The sequence below is a fragment of the Numenius arquata genome, chromosome 14, assembly GCF_964106895.1.
Source record: "Numenius arquata chromosome 14, bNumArq3.hap1.1, whole genome shotgun sequence".
NCBI classification, from domain to species: domain Eukaryota; kingdom Metazoa; phylum Chordata; class Aves; order Charadriiformes; family Scolopacidae; genus Numenius; species Numenius arquata.
Genome location: NC_133589.1, coordinates 10,760,875 through 10,785,297, shown reverse-complemented (window position 1 = coordinate 10,785,297; position 24,423 = coordinate 10,760,875). Strand labels below are relative to the sequence as shown.

General features: G+C 36.9%; 1 protein-coding gene across 1 annotated transcript in view; it reads right to left on the bottom strand.

The window, feature by feature from the left end:
* SNX29 (sorting nexin 29) overlaps window positions 1-24,423 on the bottom strand; it is a 125,739-nt gene that overhangs the window by 79,753 nt on the left and 21,563 nt on the right. The window contains exons 10-13 of the mRNA XM_074158245.1: window positions 21,657-21,729; window positions 21,039-21,121; window positions 11,530-11,593; window positions 10,155-10,283 (exon numbers count right to left, since the gene is read on the bottom strand). Of these exons, the coding sequence (XP_074014346.1) occupies window positions 10,155-10,283; window positions 11,530-11,593; window positions 21,039-21,121; window positions 21,657-21,729 (349 nt within the window). The remainder of the gene's footprint in view (window positions 1-10,154; window positions 10,284-11,529; window positions 11,594-21,038; window positions 21,122-21,656; window positions 21,730-24,423) is intronic.

Genomic DNA, 24,423 nt, shown 5'->3' with positions numbered 1-24,423 from the left:
TTAAGCACCTTAGTTTATATTTGAGTGGGAAATAAAAAGTATTCTAACCAAAAGAATTTTAAACAAAGCTGACAAATCACATCTGAAAATTCAATTATCTGTCTAATTCCATTCAGTTAACCAAGTACGACAGAAGTGTTTATACAGAAGAAACAACTAAAATGTGTTGCAAGAGAATGAATTCAGACATCTTTTACTCTTCTTCAAGAAAATATCAGGACAGAAATATACAGGTACCAGAGATGCAGCACGTATCACACCAAGAAACCCCCAACTGGTTAGAGAGAAGAAAGAACATGGACAGGTCAAAATCATGCAGAGGAGGTTAAAATCTCTGGGAATGATGAAGCCCTTGATACGTAACAGATTACAGAATGCTGTAAACAGATTAACCACAAAAAGGTAGGCATTTTATTTATGGAAAGTTATTTAAGAATGAGAAGTATTCAGAAATACATGCAAGTATGTTAGATGGTCCTTACCATACTATATATATAAATACTCATACACACATAAAAATAACTGCTGTTGTGAGCAATGCTGTATTTATATATAAAAAACCTAGACTGGTACTATATTAATATTTCTATGGATTTCAAATCACTTTTCTGAACTATGTAACCTCAATTTTATTCAGTCCGTTAGGAGGAGGTTGCTAAATAATTTAAAATAAACTATTGATTACCCAACTATCAAATTTTAACAAAGTCCTTCATGATTTTATGCATTTTATGACTTTTTCATTTCCTAGACTACAAAGAACAAGTCAGTTTTTCCACCAGAGATGGACACTTGTATTCAGATTAAGGAAAAAAAGTCAGAAACACAGTTTAATTCTATCTACTATATTGAAACAAGTCTAAATAATTCATTCATGCAAAAAAAAAAAAATTCATGTGACAGCTAGACAAAAAGCTTTCTCACCAGAAGTGTAAATATGTCTGCATGGAAATAACTGTATACAATTACAATATATTGAGTTTTAAAGATTCTCATGAAATAATCATACATCATCTCATTTCTACATTTGAGAATAGACTCAGTTGACCCAACAGTACTACCTATTGTTGAGGATGTTAGATACTTCTATGTAAAGGCCCCAGCTTTGCTTCTGCAACTTTTCCAAACTTTACCATCTAACTTGAAGCAAAACTGTCAGCCTGTTACGAGACCAGTGATAAACACAATGCTTTCAGAATCTTTTGAAGTGCTGCAAACAATTCCACAGTCTGTGCTGAAGAATAAAGGACAAGACTGTAAGTACAAGTTGAAGGGAATAGGGGGAAAAGGGAAAAAAAAGGGAAAAGGGGGGGGAAGAGGGGGGGGAGGAGGGGAGGGAGGAGGGGGGGGAGGAGGGGGGAAACCTCAATTATAACAAATTTCCCTGCCTGATCACTTCTCCCATGTTAAACAATAGCTGAAAGACAGAGTGAGCAGCTCAATGATAGAGGATGACAATCTAGCATTCCTACAAATTAATCTTTTTGCTCAAATGGCACACGTCTAGTGTGTGTTGTTAATTAAGCTTTATGCCATTGGTGATTACTCATGCAGAATGATGATACAGGACATACTTCTCTTTGGTAGTTTGATTATAAAATTAGAAAACTGCACATTAAGAGCTACATTGAGAAAAAAATACTACGGTTTGAAATCCTATCACAAAAAAAAATTATTTAAAGCATCCTATGAAACCAGAATTTAACTCTTCCCCAGTTCTCTATGATTTACTATTATTTGGGTACACATAAGAAGCAGATTAACAGAACATCTTTGAAGCTTTATGTCTTCAAGACAAAGAAAAAACAATATGCATTTCCCCACTTTTTTTTTCCTTAAGACAAATACAAAGGTAGTTTCTGACAGAGCAGATTTATCTCCAAAATCTCTCCAGAAGTCTGACCAGAGAAATACAAACACATTTAAATACAGCTACTTATAAATGCCACACATCTATAACAGCAGGATAAATTTCATTCCATCTGAAGCTTTTTCAAGCAACTGTAGGAGTTTCTCCATAGGTCTGTGACTATTCTCCAAAAAGAATGCATCCACTCTCAGGCCTTAACAGTGTCTTTGTTTAAAACCAGAGGAAAAATACAAAACTAATCATGGTAATGAATCAGTACATAATAACAACTGTAAGCAAAGAGAAGAGGAATGTAAGTATCAAAACCTTAAATGGTGATACATGCGCAACTTTTATCCATTTTCTAAAATTGAAGATACCACCTCATAAAATCCCTAAAATTCTAAGTATTTCTATTGTCAAACATTCTTGAAAATTCACCAGAAACCACTGTATGTATTCAGAAGTTATATGAAAAATCTTAAGGATCCTACTAAATTCCTGTACTGAAACCAAAGTCAGAAAAAGGAAAAACATTCAGTAAATTTCTTTCAAGAGTATCCATATGGTCAGGGCTTGTTTATACAGCAATACTTGACTGGCATTTCTAGTGTAAGGTGTCCTTTTTGCTAAAGCTATGAAATAAAACATTAATAGTACAGGATTTTCTTTTCAATTGCCATATTTAGCAACATTGATCATGCTAATATAGAAACAAAATAGTGTTTTACTGAATATAATTTTTTTTTAAATATTCATCAATGGTACACAGCTACAGAACACCTTAGTAACAACAAACTTGCTTATTTATTGTCTTTTTTGGAAAACTATCTGGAATGACAAGGAATGATCAATTACATAATAAATGTAAGTTGTCAAATACCTTCAATTCCCTGCCTAGTTTTGAAGTAAATGTAATTACGCTTCCTCTCAATTCTATTATTTAAAAATTAGCATTTAAGGAAACCCTGCCCAAAAGAAAATCAAAGCTACTCTAAGAATGGCAATTTTTTTTAGCAGCATAAAACAAGTTCACGTTTTGGGAAACATATACCTGACTTTCATGCATACAATGAATGAAAAGATAGCATGCAATATTACTGATACATGCATATCTTTACCAACAAGTTAATTCATGCCAGGAAAAGTAGCAACTGTTCCCTAAAGACTCTGATATTGAGAGGATGAAAGTAACAGGATAACGAGCAGCATGGTCTCACATCAAAGGAACGACAGTGGAAGAGAGACGCTATTCATATGGAACAGCAGTGGATCAGCCCCCTGCTGGGACTTCTGCTGTATTCTTGGAGAAGGACCAAGGCCCTGCAGGTGAAATCTTCCCCACCTTCCTTGTGCTATGGCATGCCTTCCAAAACCTATCATTATAGAGGCATAAAGAGAGTTGAAGGAGGCTGGTTATTTTCCAGTAATGTCCACAAAGTTTCTGTGAGAAATACTTATGCTTACTGAAGCATGTATAGGTACAGCAAGTACAGTTAAAGTCTACTATGCAAGTCAAATTAGATGCATCTTATATATGTCAAAATAAGATTTCTGGCTGTTAATACAAATGAATACCAGTAAGAAAGCGTTTTATAAGAGCTGACTTCCAAAAATTTCATTAGAAGGTTAAAGAACAATATACCTTTAAGTTATGATTTTTGTTGCAGAGGAAGAGACCTTATAGGACTTATTTTCCTATACCTTCACAGAAAAAACAAAAAACAAACAACAAAGAAAAAACCCCACACAACTGATTCTTGAAAAAGATACAAAATTTCCTCTAGGGTTTCCATAAAATGAGCATGGTAAGACAACAACTTGAAGAAGAGTAGTTTCCCATGTATCTCAAATATAGTGGTCTGAAGAATACTGTAATTAAGTTTCTGGTACAAACGTCAGATCCTAACCAGTGCTTTCTGTGGAGCTTACTCCTAAAACATGTCTGATTTTTAAATTCAGGCTTGGGAAAAAAAAAAAAAAACCAAAACCCAACAGATGTCTGTCTTGATAAAAACTTAAGTGTTTTAGAAAACACTATAAAGATACCATGTCCAAGTAATTTTAAAAATGGCATTAATCTTGATAATGTATTAAAATAAAATATGTAAAACCTATATACAGAGTTTGGGTTAGATGACTTCCAGAGATGCCTTCCAACCTGAATTATCCTATGATCCTACTACTAGGATGTGCAAGATCACAATTAATTATAATAATATATACCCTAAATGAAATAAGAAAAATGAGAACTATTACTAACAGAAGTGGAGGTTGAACTATATACAATATAATGAGATTCTAGTATAAAACCAATCTCTGAAAAAAAAAAAGAAACCGTGACAAGGAATGATGTGATGAACTTAACTGCTTGTCATGAAAGACAAACACCATGTGCATGATAAACTGAAAAGTATTCTCATGATAACTGTACAACATAGACTGTGCTCAAATCCAAATTATGCTCTATCTTCGCATTGATATCACATCTGAAAAAGCAAAAAATGGCTTTGTGGGTAAGAAATACGAGGAAGTTATTTATCTTATGAAATAACGTATCTCACTTTTTATAAAATGGTTGTGTAACTGTGACATGTCACTGACTAACTAAGCAGGGAAAACATCATTGAATATAGGAATATTCAAATTAGTTTTCACAAGCGGGGATGAGATATTTTTTCTTCTCTCTAAGAAGCTGCTTAAGGTAGTGATGCAATCATTTCAAAATGCACAACACATCATTTCACCCATCACTGAAGTGCTGTGGCTCTGAACGAAGTGTTGTGAAACAGATTAATGTAAAATGCCAAATCCAAAAGCAATGTGGCTTAAATAATACAGACACCAGATAAGAGAAGGCAGATTAAGTTACAGAATGTACAGTAAACAGAAGGTACATAAAAGTGTAAGATATAGTCAAATTGTCATTCCCCATTTCCCTAGAGTGCATTATCACTTTCTATCTGCTTTTCTTGCTACAAAGCTTGTCCTTTGTAAAATGCTTTCCTCCAACTTTTCTGAATATAGTCTAAGAATATGCAATCTGAGATTATCCAATTTCACAGTCAACTTCAATAAAATTCTTTGCCTCACAAAGGGATGTAACAGTATTCTGTACATAAAAAAGAATCTCAATTAAAAAAACTTTACCATTGCCAAGAAGCCACTGGCACAATATGTCCATGCAATTTGAGAAAGACTCATTGACAAGGAAAAAAAAAAAAACACAACTAAAACCATCTTACAAAATTATACTAGAGAGTCTATTTAATCTATTCTATCAGAAGGCTAGGAGCTGAGACTGCTCCTTTTGAAACAATATCATAACTGTTATGAAAGAGCTATTCAAATACTTCACATGGAAGAATGAGACTACCACTACTTGAAACTAAAATGACCTAAGAATTTTTCCATTTTTCAAAAAGAACTTGGCAAACTCAGAAAAATTTCTCTAAGTAGGCTAGCATTTTGTCTAGGAGACCAGAGATGCTTCAGAGAGCCTAGGAGACCAGCTGAATAAGTTAATTTTGCAGATATCCAGAAGTAATCATTTCAACAGTGACTGGTGTGTCACTGAAATTTATGTTCTCAAAGCCTTCAGGAAGATACGTCAAATTCTTCACAAGAGCTTCGGGGGCACACATAAGTATCAGCTCTCATAATATGAAGCATATTTGTTCATCAAATTACAATAGTCAGATTGTTACTGAATTATTTTCCTTGCCTTAAAATTTTCAGAATATTTCAATTGAGGAAATTTTTCTACTGTAGTCATGTGATTAATTGTTTTCAAGGTAAATAGTGAGATTTCACTATTACAAAATATCTGAAACTTACTTTTCTCTCACTCACCCAGTGTATATGCAGCACTTACAAAGCATTTCATAAATCTTTGTTATTTCAAATTATTCAAATTATTCAGCTTGCCCAAATTCCTGGTTTAAAATATTATTTATTTTAAAAATTGTACTACTCTTACTATTGCAGCAAAATCACCTACAGTGTACAAAGTGAACAAACAAAATAATTTAGAAGGAAAACCTATGTTCCAAAATAACTATATGCAAAGTTTCATGTGCTAGAAAATTAGTTGCAATGAATCATTAAAGAAATTCACCCAAAGTCCAAAATAAGCAGTGACACAAGAATTTGTTGTACCTAAGCAGCTCCCAACGCTTTTCATCACGTGACAAGGCAAACTGACTTTCAGAAGAACAATTAACACAGCATACCCAGTCACCGTAGCAATTAGAGAAATTAAATAAGTCTCCATAGCAACAAGAGAAATTAAACTTGTTTAAAAATAACAAGTTAGTCTAAGTGAGCATCTCTTTAGATCTTGTTATAAAAGCTCCTTGTCTATTCTTTAAAAAGGTACGTGCATGACAAATACCTGATTCACCCATAAGTCACTGCAAATTCTAAAACTGTGGGGGAAGCGAGTCAAAGAAATATGAATACACAATTCCTATACCCTGAAATGTGAATATTAAGTGATGAAGTATTTGCATTGTCTCAATTGCCCTACATCACATGAATGTCAAACCCGCTTATGCATATCTGTCACTCCCTCAAAGTAAGTAGTTTGGTTTGATGTGTCATCAAAAGCAGAATTAGTAACATTCTAAATGTTTTTATTTTTTTTTAAAATAAAGCTTTATATTTATCATTCTCAGATACTTGTTCTGCTATGCAATAAAAAGCTCGTAGAATCTCAGCTGTGGTACTTCATGACTGACACTAGGCACTGCCTGGGCATGCAGTAAACAAACACTTCTGTGATAAGGCACAGATTACTAATATTATTTAGTATTTGGTATAGGTTTGTTGTTTACTACACATGTAATGTGAATCACTCTCAAGATCTTAGGCATCATAGGTTACTCCAGAGCTTATTTAGAATTGTAAGAAGAAAGTCACGCTATTACAGCAGCATTTGCCTTCAAAAACCTTTCTTAAGCTAAACTACACTTATACAAGGAAAGACTTAAAATTCTTTCGACATCACTGCAGCACAAAGTCAAGCTGGAGGCAAGTCACTGTTGGGCCAATGTTGTTTAACACTGATGACCTGGATGCTGGGACAGAGTGCACCATCAGCAAGTTCACTGACAATACAAAACTGGGGAGCAGCTGATACACCGGACGGTTGTGCTGCCATTCAAAGGGACCTGGACAGGCTGGAGAATGGGACTCAAATCCCTTGAAGTTCAACAAGGGGAAATGCAGGGTCCTGCATCTGGGGAAGAATAGCCCCAGGCACCCATACATGCCGGGGGCTGGAAAGCAGCTCAGTGGAGGATCTGGGAGCCCTGGTGGACAACAAGCTGACCACGAGCCAGCAATGCACCCTTCGTGGCAAATAAAGACAACAGCATTGCCCAGAGGGGTTGCGGAGTCTCCATCTGTGGAGATACTGAAAATCTGACTGGAAATGGTCCTGAGCAACCTGTTCCAGCTGACCTCCCAGAGCTAGAGTGAACCAGTTGCACCACTTCAGAAATTGGTACTCTTGATACTGTTTGGCAACAACTGTTGCTTATGATACGGAATCACGGAATTGTCAGAGTTGGCAGGGACCTCTAGAGATCATCTTGTCCAGCTCCCCTGCTGAAGCAGGATTGCCTAGAGCACATTACTCAGGACTGCATCAAGGCAGGTCTTGAAAATCTCCAGAGTAGGGGACTCCATGACTTCCCTGGGCAGCCTGTTCCAGGGCTCCGTCACCCTCACTGGAAAGAAGTTTTTCCTCAGCTTTGAATGGAACTTCCTATGTTCCAGCTTGTGCCTGTTGCCCCTCGTCCTATCGCTGGAAACCACTGAAGAGTCCGGCTCCATCATCCTTCAACCCACCTTTTAGGTACTTGTAAACATAGATAAGGTCTCCCCTCAGCCTTCTCTTCTCCAGGCTAAAGAGCCCCAGCTCTCTCAGCCTTTCCTCATAAGGGAGATGCTCCAATCCCTTAATCATCTTAGTTGCCCTACGTTGGACTCTCTCCAGTAGTTCCCTGTCTCTCTTGAACTGGGGAGCCCAGAACTGGACACAGTATTCCAGTTGTGGCCTCACCAGTGCAGAGTTGAGGGTGAGAATGACCTCCCTCGACCTACTGGCCACACTCTTCCCTATGCAGCCCAGGATCCCATTGGCCCTCTTGGCAACAAGGGCACATTGCTGGCTCATGGAAAGTTTGCTATCCACCAGGACTCCCAGATCCTTCTCCTCAGTAGTGCTTTCCAGAAGATCCACCCCTAACCTATATTGGTACCTGGGGTTCTTCCTCCCACGTGCAGGACCCTAAATTTGCCCTTGTTGAACCTCATTAGGTTCTTCTCTGCCCATCTCTCCAGCCTGTTCAGGTCACGCTAGATGGCAGCACAGCCCTCTGGAGTGTCAGCCAGCCCTCCCAGTTTGGTATCATCAGCGAACTTGCTGAGGATACACTCTGTCCCCTTGTCCAGGTCATTTTCATGAATATGTTGAACAGGACTGGGCCGAGTATTGACCCCTGGGGGACACTGGTGGTTACAGGCCTCCAACTCAACCCTGCTCCATTAATTACAACCCTCTGAGTTCTGTCACACAGCCAGCTCTCAATCAACCTCACTGCCACCTCATCTAGCCCACACTTCCTTAATTTTCTAATGAGGATGTTATGGGAGACAGTGTCAAAAGCCCTGCTGAAGTCAAGGTAGATGACATCTGCTGTTCTCCCCTCATCCAGCCATCCAGTTATAATGTCATAGAAGGCTATCAGATTGGCCAAGCATGATTTACCCTTGGTAAATCTGTGTTGACCACTTCCAATAACTTCTTGATCTTCAATGTATTTGGAGATGACATCTAGAACGAGTCTCTCCATTATTTTCCCAGGGACAGAGGCGAGACTAATTGGCCTGTAGTTCCCTGGGTCCTCCTTCTTGCCCTTTTTGTAGACTGGTGTGATATTTGCCTGTCAGTGATATCAACCTGATACAGTGGTTGATAAAGTGGTCAGCCATGAAAACCTGACAACAGTACAATAAAAAACATCAGCCCGAGGAAAACAAAATCATGCATAAACCATCAGATAGAAGGACAACATATTGGATGGAAGTGTCACTGAAGAGGATGGATAATCCAGTCTTTACTGCTTACATACGTGATGGTACATACGGAAGGGTATCTGTGTCAGCAGCAACTGACACATTCTATATAACTGAAAGCAATAAAGAAAGACATAAATATTCCAACTCAATTTAACTGACACTAAGACCACTCAGCACAATTTCTACTGACTAAAGGAAGAATTTGCTGAGAGGAGAGGGGTTTCCATACTAATCTCAGCGTGGAACTATATAAAACATCTACCAGAGGAAATACTGTGGAGTAATGTTAAAATAAAATAGTCTCCAAAACAAATCCTCACTGGCTCCAGATCTGAGAGCTAGAATCCAAGAAGTCTAGCTTGTGCATTTTTGAAAAAAACTATGTTTTACACATGCACCAAAGCAGCCAATTCCACTCCTAGAACGAGCATTTCATTATTGTGGGACAGCAACACCAGTCTGTTCACAATGAACATTGACACAGTGTTTCTGTTCCCGTCCTCACCCCTTATATTTAAAAGCCGTATCAGATTTGAGGTTTGAAAAATACTGTTTGCAGACAGTGCTAGGTACTTTACCAACATTAAGATTATCATATATGCAATAGGAGGAAAAAACCCAGGATCCTGATATTGTGATTTGTTCCAGATTGGGCAGACAGCTATACCAAAAATATCCCAATTATCAAGTAAAATAAAAATGTATTTACAAAAAAAAAAAAAGGGGCCGGGGGGGAGGGTAGCTAGAAGTGGACAAAACAGATATAAGAACAGAGAAAAGTCTTCTTACATTTACCTTACACATATATGCATTCCTTTCTATCTAGTCTCATTATCTAACTCCCGCTATTTTCATGGCTCATATTTCTTAATATTAGTCTACTTAACTTTTGAAAATTAAACTCGATGTTCTCATAAATCCAGCTCACTAATATTCTTTCCTCTGGAGCTGTAGCAGTGGTTTTACTATTATTATAAACTCTGATTTACTGTTAACACTTAATAAAACAAAAACCACAAGCCCACAAAATTTGTCAGAAAATCTTCCAAATGTTTTCTTCAGTTTAAATTCAACTAAAGTTCATGGGGTTTTTAGTCCTAAATGACTTAAAGTTTTTCCGAAAACTAAACTACTTGAAAATTATTTTTTTTGTATGCAGAATCTTTTATTCCCTTGTTCCACTGCTGTTACATTTTATGACACCTTCAGTGCTCCTTACCGTGCCAAGGCTTGGACTTTCGTGGCATGTCTCTCTTCCTGTTCTGCTACTTTCCTTCTCCAGTTGTCCATTTCCTGCCTCAGCGCTGCAGAATGCTCCATCTCTCCATCAAGCAGATTTCTCAGAGATCTGGAAGAAGGCAGCAACCTCTGTTAGAACACTGCAAACACTACATTAGAGGATACTCTATGATCACAGAGTAGGTTGCCTGAATGATACTATTAATGTCATACTAAAATTTCATTATTCAGTGTAATAAATGTACCTGATTTGATAATACAAAGATATGAAAAGCTACAAGGAAAAAGGACCCAATCAAAACAGTTGTAAGTCCTTACTATTAGTTTGTATTACAATCTCATCAACATGCCCAAAGCACAACCTATTATGGTATCTGCTGTACCACCAGGCAGAAAACAGATTATAATCTGGTCTCAATTCTTCAGTGCAAACCTTTACAACTCAGAAATAATCTATACGCATATTGCTACAAGCTATCTACTGGCAAGAGCAGGAGACAGGTAGGGGTCTTGTCTCTATTGAGAGCATGGCCATAGACCTTTGTGTAAAATCTCTGGTGAGATAGCAAAGGTCAGCATGATGCATAATGGTTAAAACCCAAAGAATCCTGGTCCTTCTGCCAAAAAACACAAAGTTGAATGGGGCAATAACTTGCCACTATGGGAGCGAGGTGGATAAGAGGCAGGAAAACAGGATCAGTTGGTAGTCTCGACATTTAAAAACAAATAATTACAATATCTATATAAAAATGTAAATTATCAAAATAGCCCTACGAGATCATAACAACAGTGCATCCTGACCACATTCGTATTTTCATTCATCTAATGATGTGTTCCAATAAATTAAGCAAACAAAAAGTAGGTTTGATAACATTTTAAACAAGTGACTTACCACTTCTACATTTACATCATCATTTTGCCCCAAATTAACATAAAGACACAGCCACTTTCAGCATAAGAATGTTAGCCATCCTACATCACCTCTGCACCACAAGGGGAAAAAATGAATTTTCTGAATATTCGTGTAAGGACAAACATTTATTCATCTGGAAAGCTATCTTAAGAATATTTTGGCTATAAATTTTTGTTTTGAAAAAACTACAACAGGCAAAAGCTTCTAAGATACAAAGACTTATATGTGATTTGAATCCAAAGGAAAAAGTTGATTTGCAAGCATTACTCTTCAGTATCAACAGTTGCATATTGAAGTATTAAGCTTACCTTTCGGAGAAAGGTAATACATTATCAAAACGATTACACAAAGCTTATGCATAGCTTTACACAAAAGACATCTTGTATTAGAGAACAGATTTTTTTTAAATTCTAGTGCCTCTTCACTAGGAAAAGAAAACTACCTATTCTGTTCTTCCAGTTCATCCTTTCTATTCATCATGGCCACAATAGCTTGGCGAAGTTCATCTAAAGAGAATGGACAAAAAAAGATTAATTTCTGTGTGTATTTTTGCTCATTTCAGATCTAAAAGTCATGTACATAGTGGCACTAATTCAGTAACACACTTAAAGATGATGCTAACATCATTTGCTATTCAGCAAAGCACATAAAAATGCTCTTTATCTCACCACTAATTTGAGCAATCTTTCAAAAATTAAATTCAAATTAAATTAGTCTGCATCTGGCTTTAATACAAATGTTTACAAGTTTGCCTGTGGCTGCAGCTGGTTTGTTTTAATCGCAGATGTATGGGACAATGCACCTTTTCACTACATGCATATTAATGAGATACACTAACTTGTTTAACTTATTCAAATTGTTTGTTTTCCTTGCTATAAATTCTGACACAGGAAATAGAACTACCACAGTGAGACCAGAGCACAGAAAGTGGCATTGCTTTTTCATGGCTCTTCTTCTCAGGCTCAATTTTAAAGACTGTCTTAAGGAAAATGGGATTTCTGAATCTTGCAATTTCCCACAAAAACATTTTTATTTCCTATAAATACCTTCAAAAATACTTTCTGTCATTGCATCAAGAAAAAAAAAAAAAAAAAAAGACAGAATTTTATAATTTTTAAAGGCTTCTTTAGGGTTACGTTTAACAGTGATACCAGAGTAGCTGAATACCATATAGGAAAGTGTCAGCTAAAAGCACTGCCTCACCTGGAGTCCTTCTGCTATTATATAGGTTTTACCATATAGCTGTACAGCTGTACTATTAATATTTACTATAAATTTACAGATTATGACTTAATCATCTAATCTGAAACATTCTAACTTCCACATCTTGCATATATACATGAAATACAACACGTCTTTAAAGATTTAAATGGCTTCTAGCAAACATCAGGATGGATACATCCCCCAAACCAATTTTTCTTAAAAATTACATTAACAATTTCATGTATGTTAATAATTTCATGAGAGCTTCTGCAGGGACACAATTATATTAAAACATCCCTCCTAACAGTTAAATGAAATGCTCCTATGTTTATATATAATAAATAGGCCAATTCTGTTCAGCACGTATTGAAAGCAGATGTCAGGACACTGCGCTTTTACTGAAAACATACTAACAGAACTGGTATTACTTAATTTCTTCAAGTAAACAAAGCTATTGGACAACTCTTTTCCCCTTTACATTGCATTCACTGATTTATCCCTATCTTTCTTAATATTTTCTGTAGTTACAGAAATTTTTGCAAGTTCAAAAAAAGAAAAAAAAAGTTGTCCTGTGGAGCAGATTAAGTTCACATACTGAAACAGAGTGGACAAAATGTGACAGTTCTTACTCTGTCAATCAAATGCATCAGTCAGTGCAAACACCACAATTCCAGTCTGGCATTGGCAATCTGCTGGTAAATCTCCAATCAGACAATCCAATTTCTTCATGCTAGATTTTTTCCAAAACATTTCTGCTTCTTTGGCCATGGAGAAAATGGGTGATTATTTTCCTACCCGTTCCACATTACAGCTTGAGAATTAATTGACATTAGCAAGAAACATTTCAGTAGGTCATTAGAGGGATTTTGCACTCCATTAATTCAGCACAGAAAGAACAATTATTTTTCTACTGTAACTTAGCATCTTTATATGAGTTCTCTATACAGCTATCGAAAAAAAAAACCAAACCCAAGTTTTGTAGAAAAGCCAAAAGTGAAATGTGTGGGTATTAAATACTAAACACACATTTAAAAAAAAAAGAAGTCTGGAGACATCCGCTTTCTCCCTTGATCATACTTCTCACATTCAAAACCAAAGTTGTGATTACATGGCTACTTTAATCAGTCTTCCTAAGGCTGCGCTGTCAGCAAAAAGAACATTTCAGTTTGCCTTACCCATCATTCCTACCACCTCCCCTGTTCTGACACTGGTGTTCATACACACAGAGTGTCCCAGCAGGAACAGATCCACCTCAATACTGGTTTGGGGGTTGGTGGGTTTTTTCTCCTGGGCTACTTCTCAGAGAGTTGCCAAGTGATTTTACTGTTGAGTTTAATACTGTTGCTGGCACAAGGACTGTGGCAGAATGCAGTTAGGGCAGAACAGAACACCTTTTTAGTTAATAAGGATGAGGAATGAAAGGTAGAATACCCTTTTTGGCAAGAGTAAAATTCATATTGCATTGAAGTGACCAGGTAACTACTGCAATTTATGTAGCAATTGTAGAAAAACTTGGAATGGAAAGATTATATATGACAAACTATGCTGTGCTCCATTATTTTCGTGACTATTTTTCAAAAGATGGTCTATAATAGCTTCCATTGACTAGGATTTATTTGGAGAGAGAATGACGACACACAAAAAAACCCCACCAAACCCTACATTCTGACATTTAAGTATTACATTTAGCTAAAAAATATCAAACTTGGTGATCATGAAACTCAACACACTATGAGTATTCTTTTGGTCATTATAAGACACTGCCATTTTAAGAGCAGATTGGAAAGGCTGGAGTTTTTGAAGTTTTTTTGTTTGAGTTATTTTGTGGTTTGTTGGTAAGAGGTCTTTTTGGCAGTGGAAAATTGGTGGGTTGTAACAGCCCTGAAAACAAGTAATACATAGTGTTGTATAAATGGACCACAATCCATCAGCCTATCTGTGAAAAAAATGTTGTAAGGATGAGGAAAATAGAATAAACCAGTAAGTGTTCAAGCCTTGTATAAGTGCACAACACAACGAAAAAACATCCATAGTAAGCTTTCAGTACAGTAATACTCTATAAAAAAATAAAGATCTTTAACTATAAAGTTGAATTCAGAATGCTCCTCAAGAAAGCATCAAGCCAATGGCATTTTAAATATTTCAAGTGGCATTAAAATATGATAATGCGCAATCTGAGTTAGTTGCTATTATTTCTCTTACTGAATAAGTTAAAGCTGTTGCTACTCAGACAAGTTATTGTAGTGCTGGTTCTGCACTTACGCTGGGGTGACTACTCCACAATAATTGCCTGTACGCATACTCAGTCTGTTTAAATGTGCACTGATTTATTAACATTTAAAGAGTGAAGCTATTATAAATCGTCTCCATTTTTCCAATTTTACCAGCCTATTCAAATTGTAACCTTAACTTGCCTAATAACTTAATCTTCGTTCCCTTATTCCACTCAGAATCTCCTGCATGAGTAGAGGGTTAAAATCCCATCTTCTCTCACTCCCCTCTCCAACACACACATAAATAAACAGAGCATGAAAGCAAGATTCTTTTAAAGACCATGGTTTGCATAAAAGGAGAAGAAAAAAGCCTCTTGAAATAAAAGATGTTAAAATGCTTTTTATTTCCATTTGCCTCATTTTTACTGAGAGTTATAGAATTGACAATAGCATAGAGACACAGCAAAGCAGAAACTCCAAATTTGGTTATCACACATAGGACAAAAATCAATGCTTAATTTAGTATCACAAAAGCAAACACACTTCATACTCAGTATTTCTTGCTAATATAGTTCACAGAATCACAGAATCACCTAGGTTGGAAGGGACCTTTTAAGATCATCTAGTCCAACCGATTAAACAAACAAACAAACAAACAAACAAAAAAAAAAAAACCACACCAACCCCAACAAAAAAAACAAACAAAAAAACACACACAAAACACCACCCAACACTAATCCATATCCCTGAGCACCATGTCAACTCCTCTCTTGAATACCTCCAGGGATGGTGCCTCAACCACTTTCCTGGGCAGCCCATTCCAATGTCTGACAACCCTTTCAGTAAAGAAATATTTCCTAATATCTAACCTGAACCTCCCCTGGCGTAACTTGAAGCCATTGCCCCTTGTCCTATCATCTGTAACTTGGGAGAAGAGACCGACCCCCGCCTCTCTACAGCCTCCTTTCAGGTACTTGTAGAGAGCGATAAGGTCTCCCCTCAGTCTCCTCTTCCCCAGACTGAACAACCCCAGCTCCCTCAGCCTCTCCTCGTAAGACTTATTCTCCAGACCCCTCACCAGCTTCGTTGCCCTTCTCTGGACCTGCTCCAGCACCTCAATGTCCTTCTTGTGGTAGGGGGCCCAAAACTGGACACAGTACTCGAGGTGGGGTCTCACCAGTGCCGAGTACAGGGGGACAATCACTTCTCGGGTCCTACTCACCACGCTATTCCTGATACAGGCCAGGATGCTGTTGGCCTTTTTGGCCACCTGGGCACACTGCTGGCTCATGTTCAGCCGACAGTCGACCAACACCCCCAGGTCCTCTTCTGCCAGGCAGCTCTCCAGCCACTCTGCCCCAAGCCTGTAGCGCTGCCTGGGGTTGTTGTGACCCAAGTGCAGGACCCGGCACTTGGCCTTGTTGAACCTCATCCCGTTGGTCTCAGCCCATCCATCCAGCCTGCCCAGATCCCTCTGCAAAGCCTCTCTACCCTCCAGCAGATCAACACTGCCACCCAACTTAGTGTCATCTGCAAATTTGCTGAGGGTGCATTCAATCCCCTCGTCCAGATCATTGATAAAGATGTTGAAGAGAACTGGCCCCAGTACCGAGCCCTGTGGGACACCACTCGTGACTGGTCGCCAACTGGACTTCACCCCATTCACCACAACTCTCTGGGCCCGGCCCTCCAGCCAGTTTTTAACCCAGCGGAGAGTATACCCATCTAAGCCATGGGCAGCCAGTTTCTCCAGGAGGATAGTTTGACTACAGATAGCAGTGGAGATGTGGACAAAAGAATCAGCACAAACAACTCCTCTGGGCTAAGAGCCCTGGGCTCCAAGAAGGCTTGTACAGCCTGTGCCTACCCCAGCAGCAATATTACTTCATTGCTATTACCTATGTTATTTTTCCTTGAAGTGAGGAGTATATTAAGGAGCCATGTTTTCTATCAATTACTCAAAACAAAAACTATGTAGTTCTTGTCTATCATCAACACTTCTTTAACCTCTCCATCCACAGTAAATATAAAGGAGTCAAACATTCACTAGTGCAATTAAATAAAAGTTTCCAAAAAAAAAAAAATCAGAAAATTCAGTTTCATGATCTTTTGATGCAAGTAACTGAATAGAAATAAAAAACTTACCTAAATTCTATTTAATTCACGCATATCATTCAAACCTTTCAAAAACTGTAATTTCTTACTCTCCCTTATGCTTCTTGAAAAATTTTAGTAGCAAGTCAGAACACCCAGCCGAATGCAGACAAAGTAAATCCAGTATCACACACTGCAGCAGGTTCATTTCGAACCTGCCAGAACATCCACAGTTTATAAGCTTTTGTCTGTGCATTATGTCTGCCTCTGAGATCAGTGTATGTTCATAATCTAATTTTTTCAGCAGACTTAGGTCTCATTAATTCTGTGGGTTAGAAAAAGGAATAAATAAATAAACAAATAAAGAGTTGTAGCATCGATCATAAATTTGGCACTTTCTGACTTTTGGACTTTACAACCTCAATCTTTCGCCCCCTCTTTTTTTTTTTTTTTTTTTTAATAAAACAGTAAGAGGTTGGCCAAGTATACCCACTTCAGAAAACTGCTGTTAAAGTTTATTTCCTAATTCTGAACCGCTTTGTGCTTGATACATCCTTTACATTCTGTAAGGTAACATTAATGGAAAGAGATACATTATTGTTATTAAAGATCAGCATTCAACATCAACATATCTAAAATTCAAGTGATAATCAGTTTCATAGAGACAGATATAATGTGATTAACTAGTGAAGCCTTTCAAACTATGTAATCTTAAGAGACATTCTTGCAACAACTTCTTAAAAAAAAGGAGTCCCATGTGCAAACCAATAATTCCAAACCAGGTCCTTCTTTATCAGTAAAAATGGCAACAAAAATCAAGGAATGTGCTAATGTTTTTTTTGGTATTAAATCTCACTTTTTAAAACACAAAAAATTATCTTTTATTGTTGAAATTAATCTGTAGCGCTTAATTACTAATAAAGCAAATATTTGCTCTAAAACATTTTTTAATTCACTTGCATACTAAAAGCAAAATCTAGCTTCTATAAAGCTTTCACAAGGTCACATTCAGAGCATGAAATATATAAAGCACCATGCTTTAAGAAACACCTGTCAATTTCCCAGCAACCTCCAGAAAAGTCCTAAGTTTCACAACTCTTCTGCTGTTTAGCCAAAGATTGGGTAAGTATGATTTGCAATCACCTGTTATGAAGAATGAGCTGTAAGTTAAATCATCTCTCAGTGTACACAAGGTCATGCAGCACTCCTCTGCAATCCTGCAGATAGGATATCAGGGTGGGCTGGGAGCAGTCTACAGGAATTCTTTTTTTATTTTCCTGAGTGCAAATTTACACAGATATTTTCAGAGACAAATAAAACTTCCAGCAGACTAGTTACATCTTAAATCAGAAGTCTGACCTTTAAAGACATGCTCCCTAAGCTGTCTGCATGAACATTGGCTATTGAGGTTTTATTTAGTGCTTAAAAACCTTGTAAATATTATCCTGTCATGTCACTATTAATAGGGCAAATTTTAGTAGGAAAGAAATTAGACAATAGAGCGTTGGCCTTCTACTGTATTGAACTTCTTACTGTATAGTCTGTAAGATGAACTGCTGCTTTTTTTCTCACTGATGAAATTTAAACACCCTCTGTCCAAAGCTGTGCTTTCAGAAAAGTCACAAGAATTTAGTACCTGTCAGTGACCAGTGGCAACCAAGTCACAGAACAGGTCAAAAGCTACTTAGAGGACAGAAAGTACAAAAACATGCACCCTCTTTACTTACACAGCCAGGATAAAAATATAATACGTAGGTTTGGTTATTCAGTGAAGTTCTTCTGTGATCATGAGAAGCGAGGGCTTTCTCGAAAACATATGAAAAAATATGGAATAATGCACAATGCTACAACCTTTTCTAACCTTTGTGGTTAAGCCCAACTTTAAAAACTGAGGAAAATTATAGTGGAAAAAACAAGTTCCCGATTATTTACTAAAAATAGCACAGTAATCAAAGAACCTTGTAAAGGAGGACACAAATAGCATCCTTCTAAAATGTAAGTTTTTGAACTTCCTTTTTTCCACTGTAAAAATGAGGGAGACTTGTGCTGGCAGGACAGATTTTTCCGGTATAAAACAATGCTGAAGATATAATCTTCCAATGACAATAACTGGAGCAGACAAAGTTGTCTGTGATTCAAATATGACAAGATAAATACAATTTTTAAAGAACTGGAACATGACATATTGGAATAGGCGCATAAATATAAAACTTCTGACAAACTTAGTTCTTTATAAAATTGGTTGTAAGACATAGTAGGTCAAGTTTTCAAATGATGTCTAATATCCACAGTGAAGCTCTAACTCTATGGATTAGGATTTCTCTTGAGTGATATTACTATTTTTTTGAGATGTATCTGCCGCTAAGTTCACCTATACCTTACAAATGCATGGGACATAAATTCAGGAAAACCATTCAAAATGGTAGAAAATTTAAATTACAGCTTCTCATAACATAATTTTCCAACCCACATATCAAAAGAAGCAAGAAATGTTTAGTACTATACTAGTAAATTGAAAAGGAAGGAGGAAAAGAGTAGATTTAAAACAAAAAAAATAATAATCATTTCAGGCTTTGTCTTCAAAAGTAAGAAGCACAAAAATCCAGTCACTGGAGACCTCGCAGCTTGTCTCACTGCACTACTGCATTCCATTTTTCTTGTCTGATGTGTTAGAATTAGTTGCTATGCAACCAAGCTATAAGCCTCACCATTTAATAATTCTTCTGCTAATTGCAATAGAGAAAAAGAGCTTCAGTGTCTGGCTTTGTCATAGCACTGAATTCTTCCTGTACAGAAAATCTATGATCAATAACAATGAACTTAAAGAAAACACTTTTATTGAATGTATCTGGATCAGCTTATATGTATAGTCAGCTGAATTTTTATTATAATGATAATTAGATTATTTACTAAATGTCCTACTGGCTTTATAGATTGTTTTGACAAGCTCCCCCCACTTCCTTCCACCAAAACCTTCGCTGAAATGGGAAACTAATGATAGCATGTATGCTTCTGTTGATCCTGTGGTTCATTTCATTTACAAATAGCAAAGTATCAAGAATTGAAAATCTCAATATTTACTTTCTATTTTATAGCTGTCTTAACTACACACAGGAACTAACTGAGCAACTGAAAGAGACCAATTGCGGCCCCTGCTGGTACCTAATACACCTACAAAACAAAATCAATACAGTGCAATCAAAATTCTATTAATGAAAAATAAAATATAAGAACAAAAGGATAATGTAGTAATAACATGAGCAGAGAATACCCAGTGACCGAAGTATCACACTAACTGTCAATAGTACCTCCATCTACACCTTCAATTATGTCACTTAGAAGTCTCAAAACTAGTTTCCTACTATGAAGTAATTTGTAAGAAGGATTTTTCAGCTTTGTAAAGCTCGGTCAGCAGACCCATTCCAGAGCCTGACACAGTACCCAGCGAAAATGCACAGTCTACCTCCTTTAACACACATTGGCAGAGATATTGTTTGAACATGGCATTAGAACATGAGATTAGAATATCTTAAGGGTTCATTCATTTTGATGATTTCATAAATCAATTTCAGAAAACAATCTTGGCTGCATTACCTCTAACTTCCCAAATGTCATCATTTAAGATAAGTACATATTTAAGTTTATAAAAAGAAAGTGACAAACACACATCCCAGAGCTTTAGGAACAAAGGCATAACCACCAGTTCAGTTACAAAACTTTCTGTACAGTAAAGAAAATAAAACCATATCATCTTACACGTTTAGACAGCTAGTAAGTTTAAAAAAGTCTTTTTTTCTACAAGTTTGTGAAGAAAAAAAGATTAAAGATCAAGTAAACAAACTGCCCGTACTTGTACTAATCTCTTTTTGCAGCAAAGGCTATTTTATCCTGTCCAGCTCAACTCTTAACACCACTGAAAATACGACTGTCCTCCACCTTAATCTTAACTAAGGTTTTTGCTTATGAAAGCTCATATTTATGTATGGAGCAGACCTCCATATGAAAACTACAGACTGAATGTACACAGAAAGAATTCCAGGCTTGTTCGGGGTTTCTTACGACTAGGCACTAATGAAAGCTGGCAAAAAAAGTGATCACATCAGAAACGACTATTAGTGTTTTCAGAGACTTAAAGATGTTAGTCAAATTAAATCATTGAACTACTCAATTGAACTACTCGAGCCACATCTAGTGTAAGGATGACATTAGCTTCTCTGTGGAAAAAGAAGGTAACCTCATACCAGTTGCAATGAACCATAACCTGGGATCTGCCAACTCAAAACCCATTTTCGAGCAGTCATTTCCAATGCGGCCAGTGTATCAGAAACCAAGTGCTGTCTGCCTCTCTAAACAGATCTTACTGAAATAAAAACAGGCATGAAGAGCTATAGGACTTTCAAAGTTAATTCCATCAATCTAGATACATCAAGGAAGTACTTACTAATTGTCATGGATTCTGGCACAGTGGCTGAAGGCAACATATTGCTTAAAGTATTCACTTGAGCTGGAGGACTGGCTTCCACTCTAGTCATGAAAGCACAATATCAACAATAAATGAAAACAAAATCCTAAATTCAAAACTTCAGAAAAAAGCATTCCAGAAACTCGAATTGTCATAATATTCACCCATATTCAATCAACTTAAGTTTAATTATCCTTTAACGTATCTCTTGTGAGTCTGATTTAAGAACACACACAAAAAGATACAAATCAAGAGGCCATGGAGAATACAGTAAAAAAATAACATAAAAACCAACAAAAAACCTATTTTCAAAGCCAGGAGGCTAAGTCTGCCTGTTATTTGACGTAACTACACAACTTCTTCAGGACAACTAGAAAAAGTTCAATAAACAAAACTATGCAAAAAGGGAAGCACAGGCTTTTGTATTAGTCTTTCCAAACATTTGCAAAAGTACCCCGATGAATAGTTTGTTTTCCAGTACTGAGTAGGTACTATGCAGTAGTAGTAGTAGGTAGTATTCATTACATAACAATAGTAACTTGGCAGCTACAGAGTGAAGATTTTTTTTCTTTTAAGAAAAACATATTCGACACGTACCTGTAAGGAAGATCAGATCTTCTTGGAACCACTTCTACCGCATGAACAACATGTTCTCCATTCTCCAAGTTACCTAAAGTAGAATGCACAAGCATTAGCTTTCTTCATTTAACAGTACTTAAAAAATAAAATAAAAACCAGAAGGAAGGTAGTTATATTTTTAACTGGAAATACTCATCTTTACCCAATTTTTTAAACACTTTAAATTCTTTCTCCAAGGTTGGCTTCTTCATATTCACCCTGAATGCCAGCAGGATTGTAAAGTCCCTTAGGAACACAGCCATCAGTTTAGAAAAAAATTAGTATTGCACAATTCCTAAATTATAATTTAGGTGTATATTTTACATTGATAACAACGTTGCAAAGCTATGAAGACACTTCTTACTGAAGTTATTTTTGCAAGCCAAATGAGTTTAACCAACACAAGGCCATTAAAAATCTGTTTGTGACTCGGAGGAAAAGAATCTGTGGTTAGTCCCCAGTATGTGAAACCTTGCAAAGACACCAGTCCTTTATGCATTCCCAACAGAGCACCACAGCTTTTCTCTGGCTCCCTATACCTATGTACAAAACATCAGGAACCAGACAGATTTTTTTTAAAAGCATGGATAATATGTGTTTCTCCACAGATTCACAACTGTCAGGGACAAAATATACACATTACTGGGCCTGTCATTAAGGTAGGTTAGGTGGAAAGAAACAAAAATCACATTTTATTGATGTTTTCAGCATTTCACTATGTAAAGGTTACCAAGTTACCATAAAAGAACCCTAAAATTATGAGCTAAAATAGCACAGAATTTAAAAAGCAGAAATCCTAGGAAAAAAAGTTACTGGGAATTAGAGTTCTGTCAGAATGACTATGGAGGAGAAAGCTCATTTTTTAAGCAGTAGAATTTATTGAAGCTCAGTTCCTAAAATGCGTACTCCATTTTTGTTCCAAGCCTGAGTCAAAATTCAGTTGCTTTCTCATCTTCAGGTACATGGAGATCTGATACACCCTGACACATCCCTGGAGCACTGTAACAGACTAAAACTGAAAGCACCTTATTAACATACAACACTATAGATTATGCTGTAATCTCTTTCAAATAAACATGTTTCATTGTTTAGCTGTATTAAAACCTATAGACCAAAATATTGGGTTAAACTACGTATTTCACAAGAGTTCATTAAGAACATTTTAGCAAAAATGTTGTCACAATGAGATTGCCAGTTACTGGGTGGAACTGCCCTCAGAAAAAGCTGAGACACGTTCCCTCTGATTCATCTAGCAAAAGTGTAACTTCCAAAGTCAAGCAAACAACTGCCTAACGCAGCTTTCAATCTCATCAAATGGTCACCACAGCTGGGGAGAGGGTGACCGTGCCCATGTGTGTCACTCTGCCTAACTGGGTGACGTTTGGGTTGCAGGACAGGCCTTTCAGAGAGGACAGCCTGCACTGTCAGCTCAGGGCTGCTTAGAAGGGCCCAGTGACAGCAGGGGAAGCTGAAACCATGAAGTCAGATAGAAGGATCTGTGTTGCTGTTTCCTATAACTGCTGAAGATTCCTTTCAGCAGCCCAGTGCCGTATCATCCTGGCTTGCATGCTGGACCATAGGATTTACCACAAAGAAAAAGAGGGGCAGCAGGAGAACTGAAAGTATCTGTACACTGTGCCAGAAGGGATGTGAACAAGCCTGTTGTTGATCAACTCTACTAGTCTGAGCATTGTCTTCAAAACACTTCTGAGATGAATCAAGATGAAACAAGGGTCTTTGGTATCTCCTAAATAAAAGTAAACCCATTACACTTATTGCTCTCTCATCAGCTGTCTCCAGTACTAAGTGGTGGCTTGGTCTCCTGACTTCTGATTTCCTCTACAAACCTCTAGCTCTAGCTCCTGATGCCCTGTGATCTGACTGGTTACTAACTCACAGCTCAGCTGCGAGCTCTGGGTTTCAATCTGTTGCAGTCAGCAAACACCTAGAAATCTATGGACTTTTTCTAACAATTTCTGTATAAAATTTAAGAGAACACTATGCCACAAACTATTAAATCCATTTCTTCATAAACTGAAAAATGTAGGAGCACAAGAAGAAAAAATATTAAAATGTATCTATTTTTTTGAACCACTGGCATTTCTTAAGAGGTATATGTCTTAAAATACAGCAGAGGGCAGTACAGCATTATTTTATGATTCACATTACTTTTATCACCAAACTTACAGAACTGAATTACACTTTTTCCACAGTTAGTCAATTAATGGTCCATTTAAACTCTTGGCACATATAATATATATGTAAAAATATGAAGTATTTTATAATTAAAACATTATTTGAATGCCACTGAGAATTTTTTAAGTGGTCACTGAAATATGAATACATGCCCAAAGCTTTATAAAAGCAATGTTTTATAAACAGCTAGTACAATATTAACTGGGGGTGGAGGGGTGGCTGTGGTTGCAGCGTGGTATAAGTTTTTTTGATTGTTTTTGGTACCAATACAGATACTGGAAAAGGACAGGCCTTCTTTTCCATACCTTTGACCCTTTTCATTGCTTGCTTCAAGATCTTTTCCAAATGGTCCACATCATTCTTGAAGTGCAGTATCCCAAACCACACACAATACTGCAGCTGAGGCCATATCAGAGCCAACTGAGCATAAATTTACAAATGACACTTTCACTTATACATGTCTGTGTGAAGTGTGCTTTTACTGCAGAAGCACAGCACTGCTAACTCACTATCAGCTTGTCACCCACTATAATGGGTCTCCTGCAGAAAA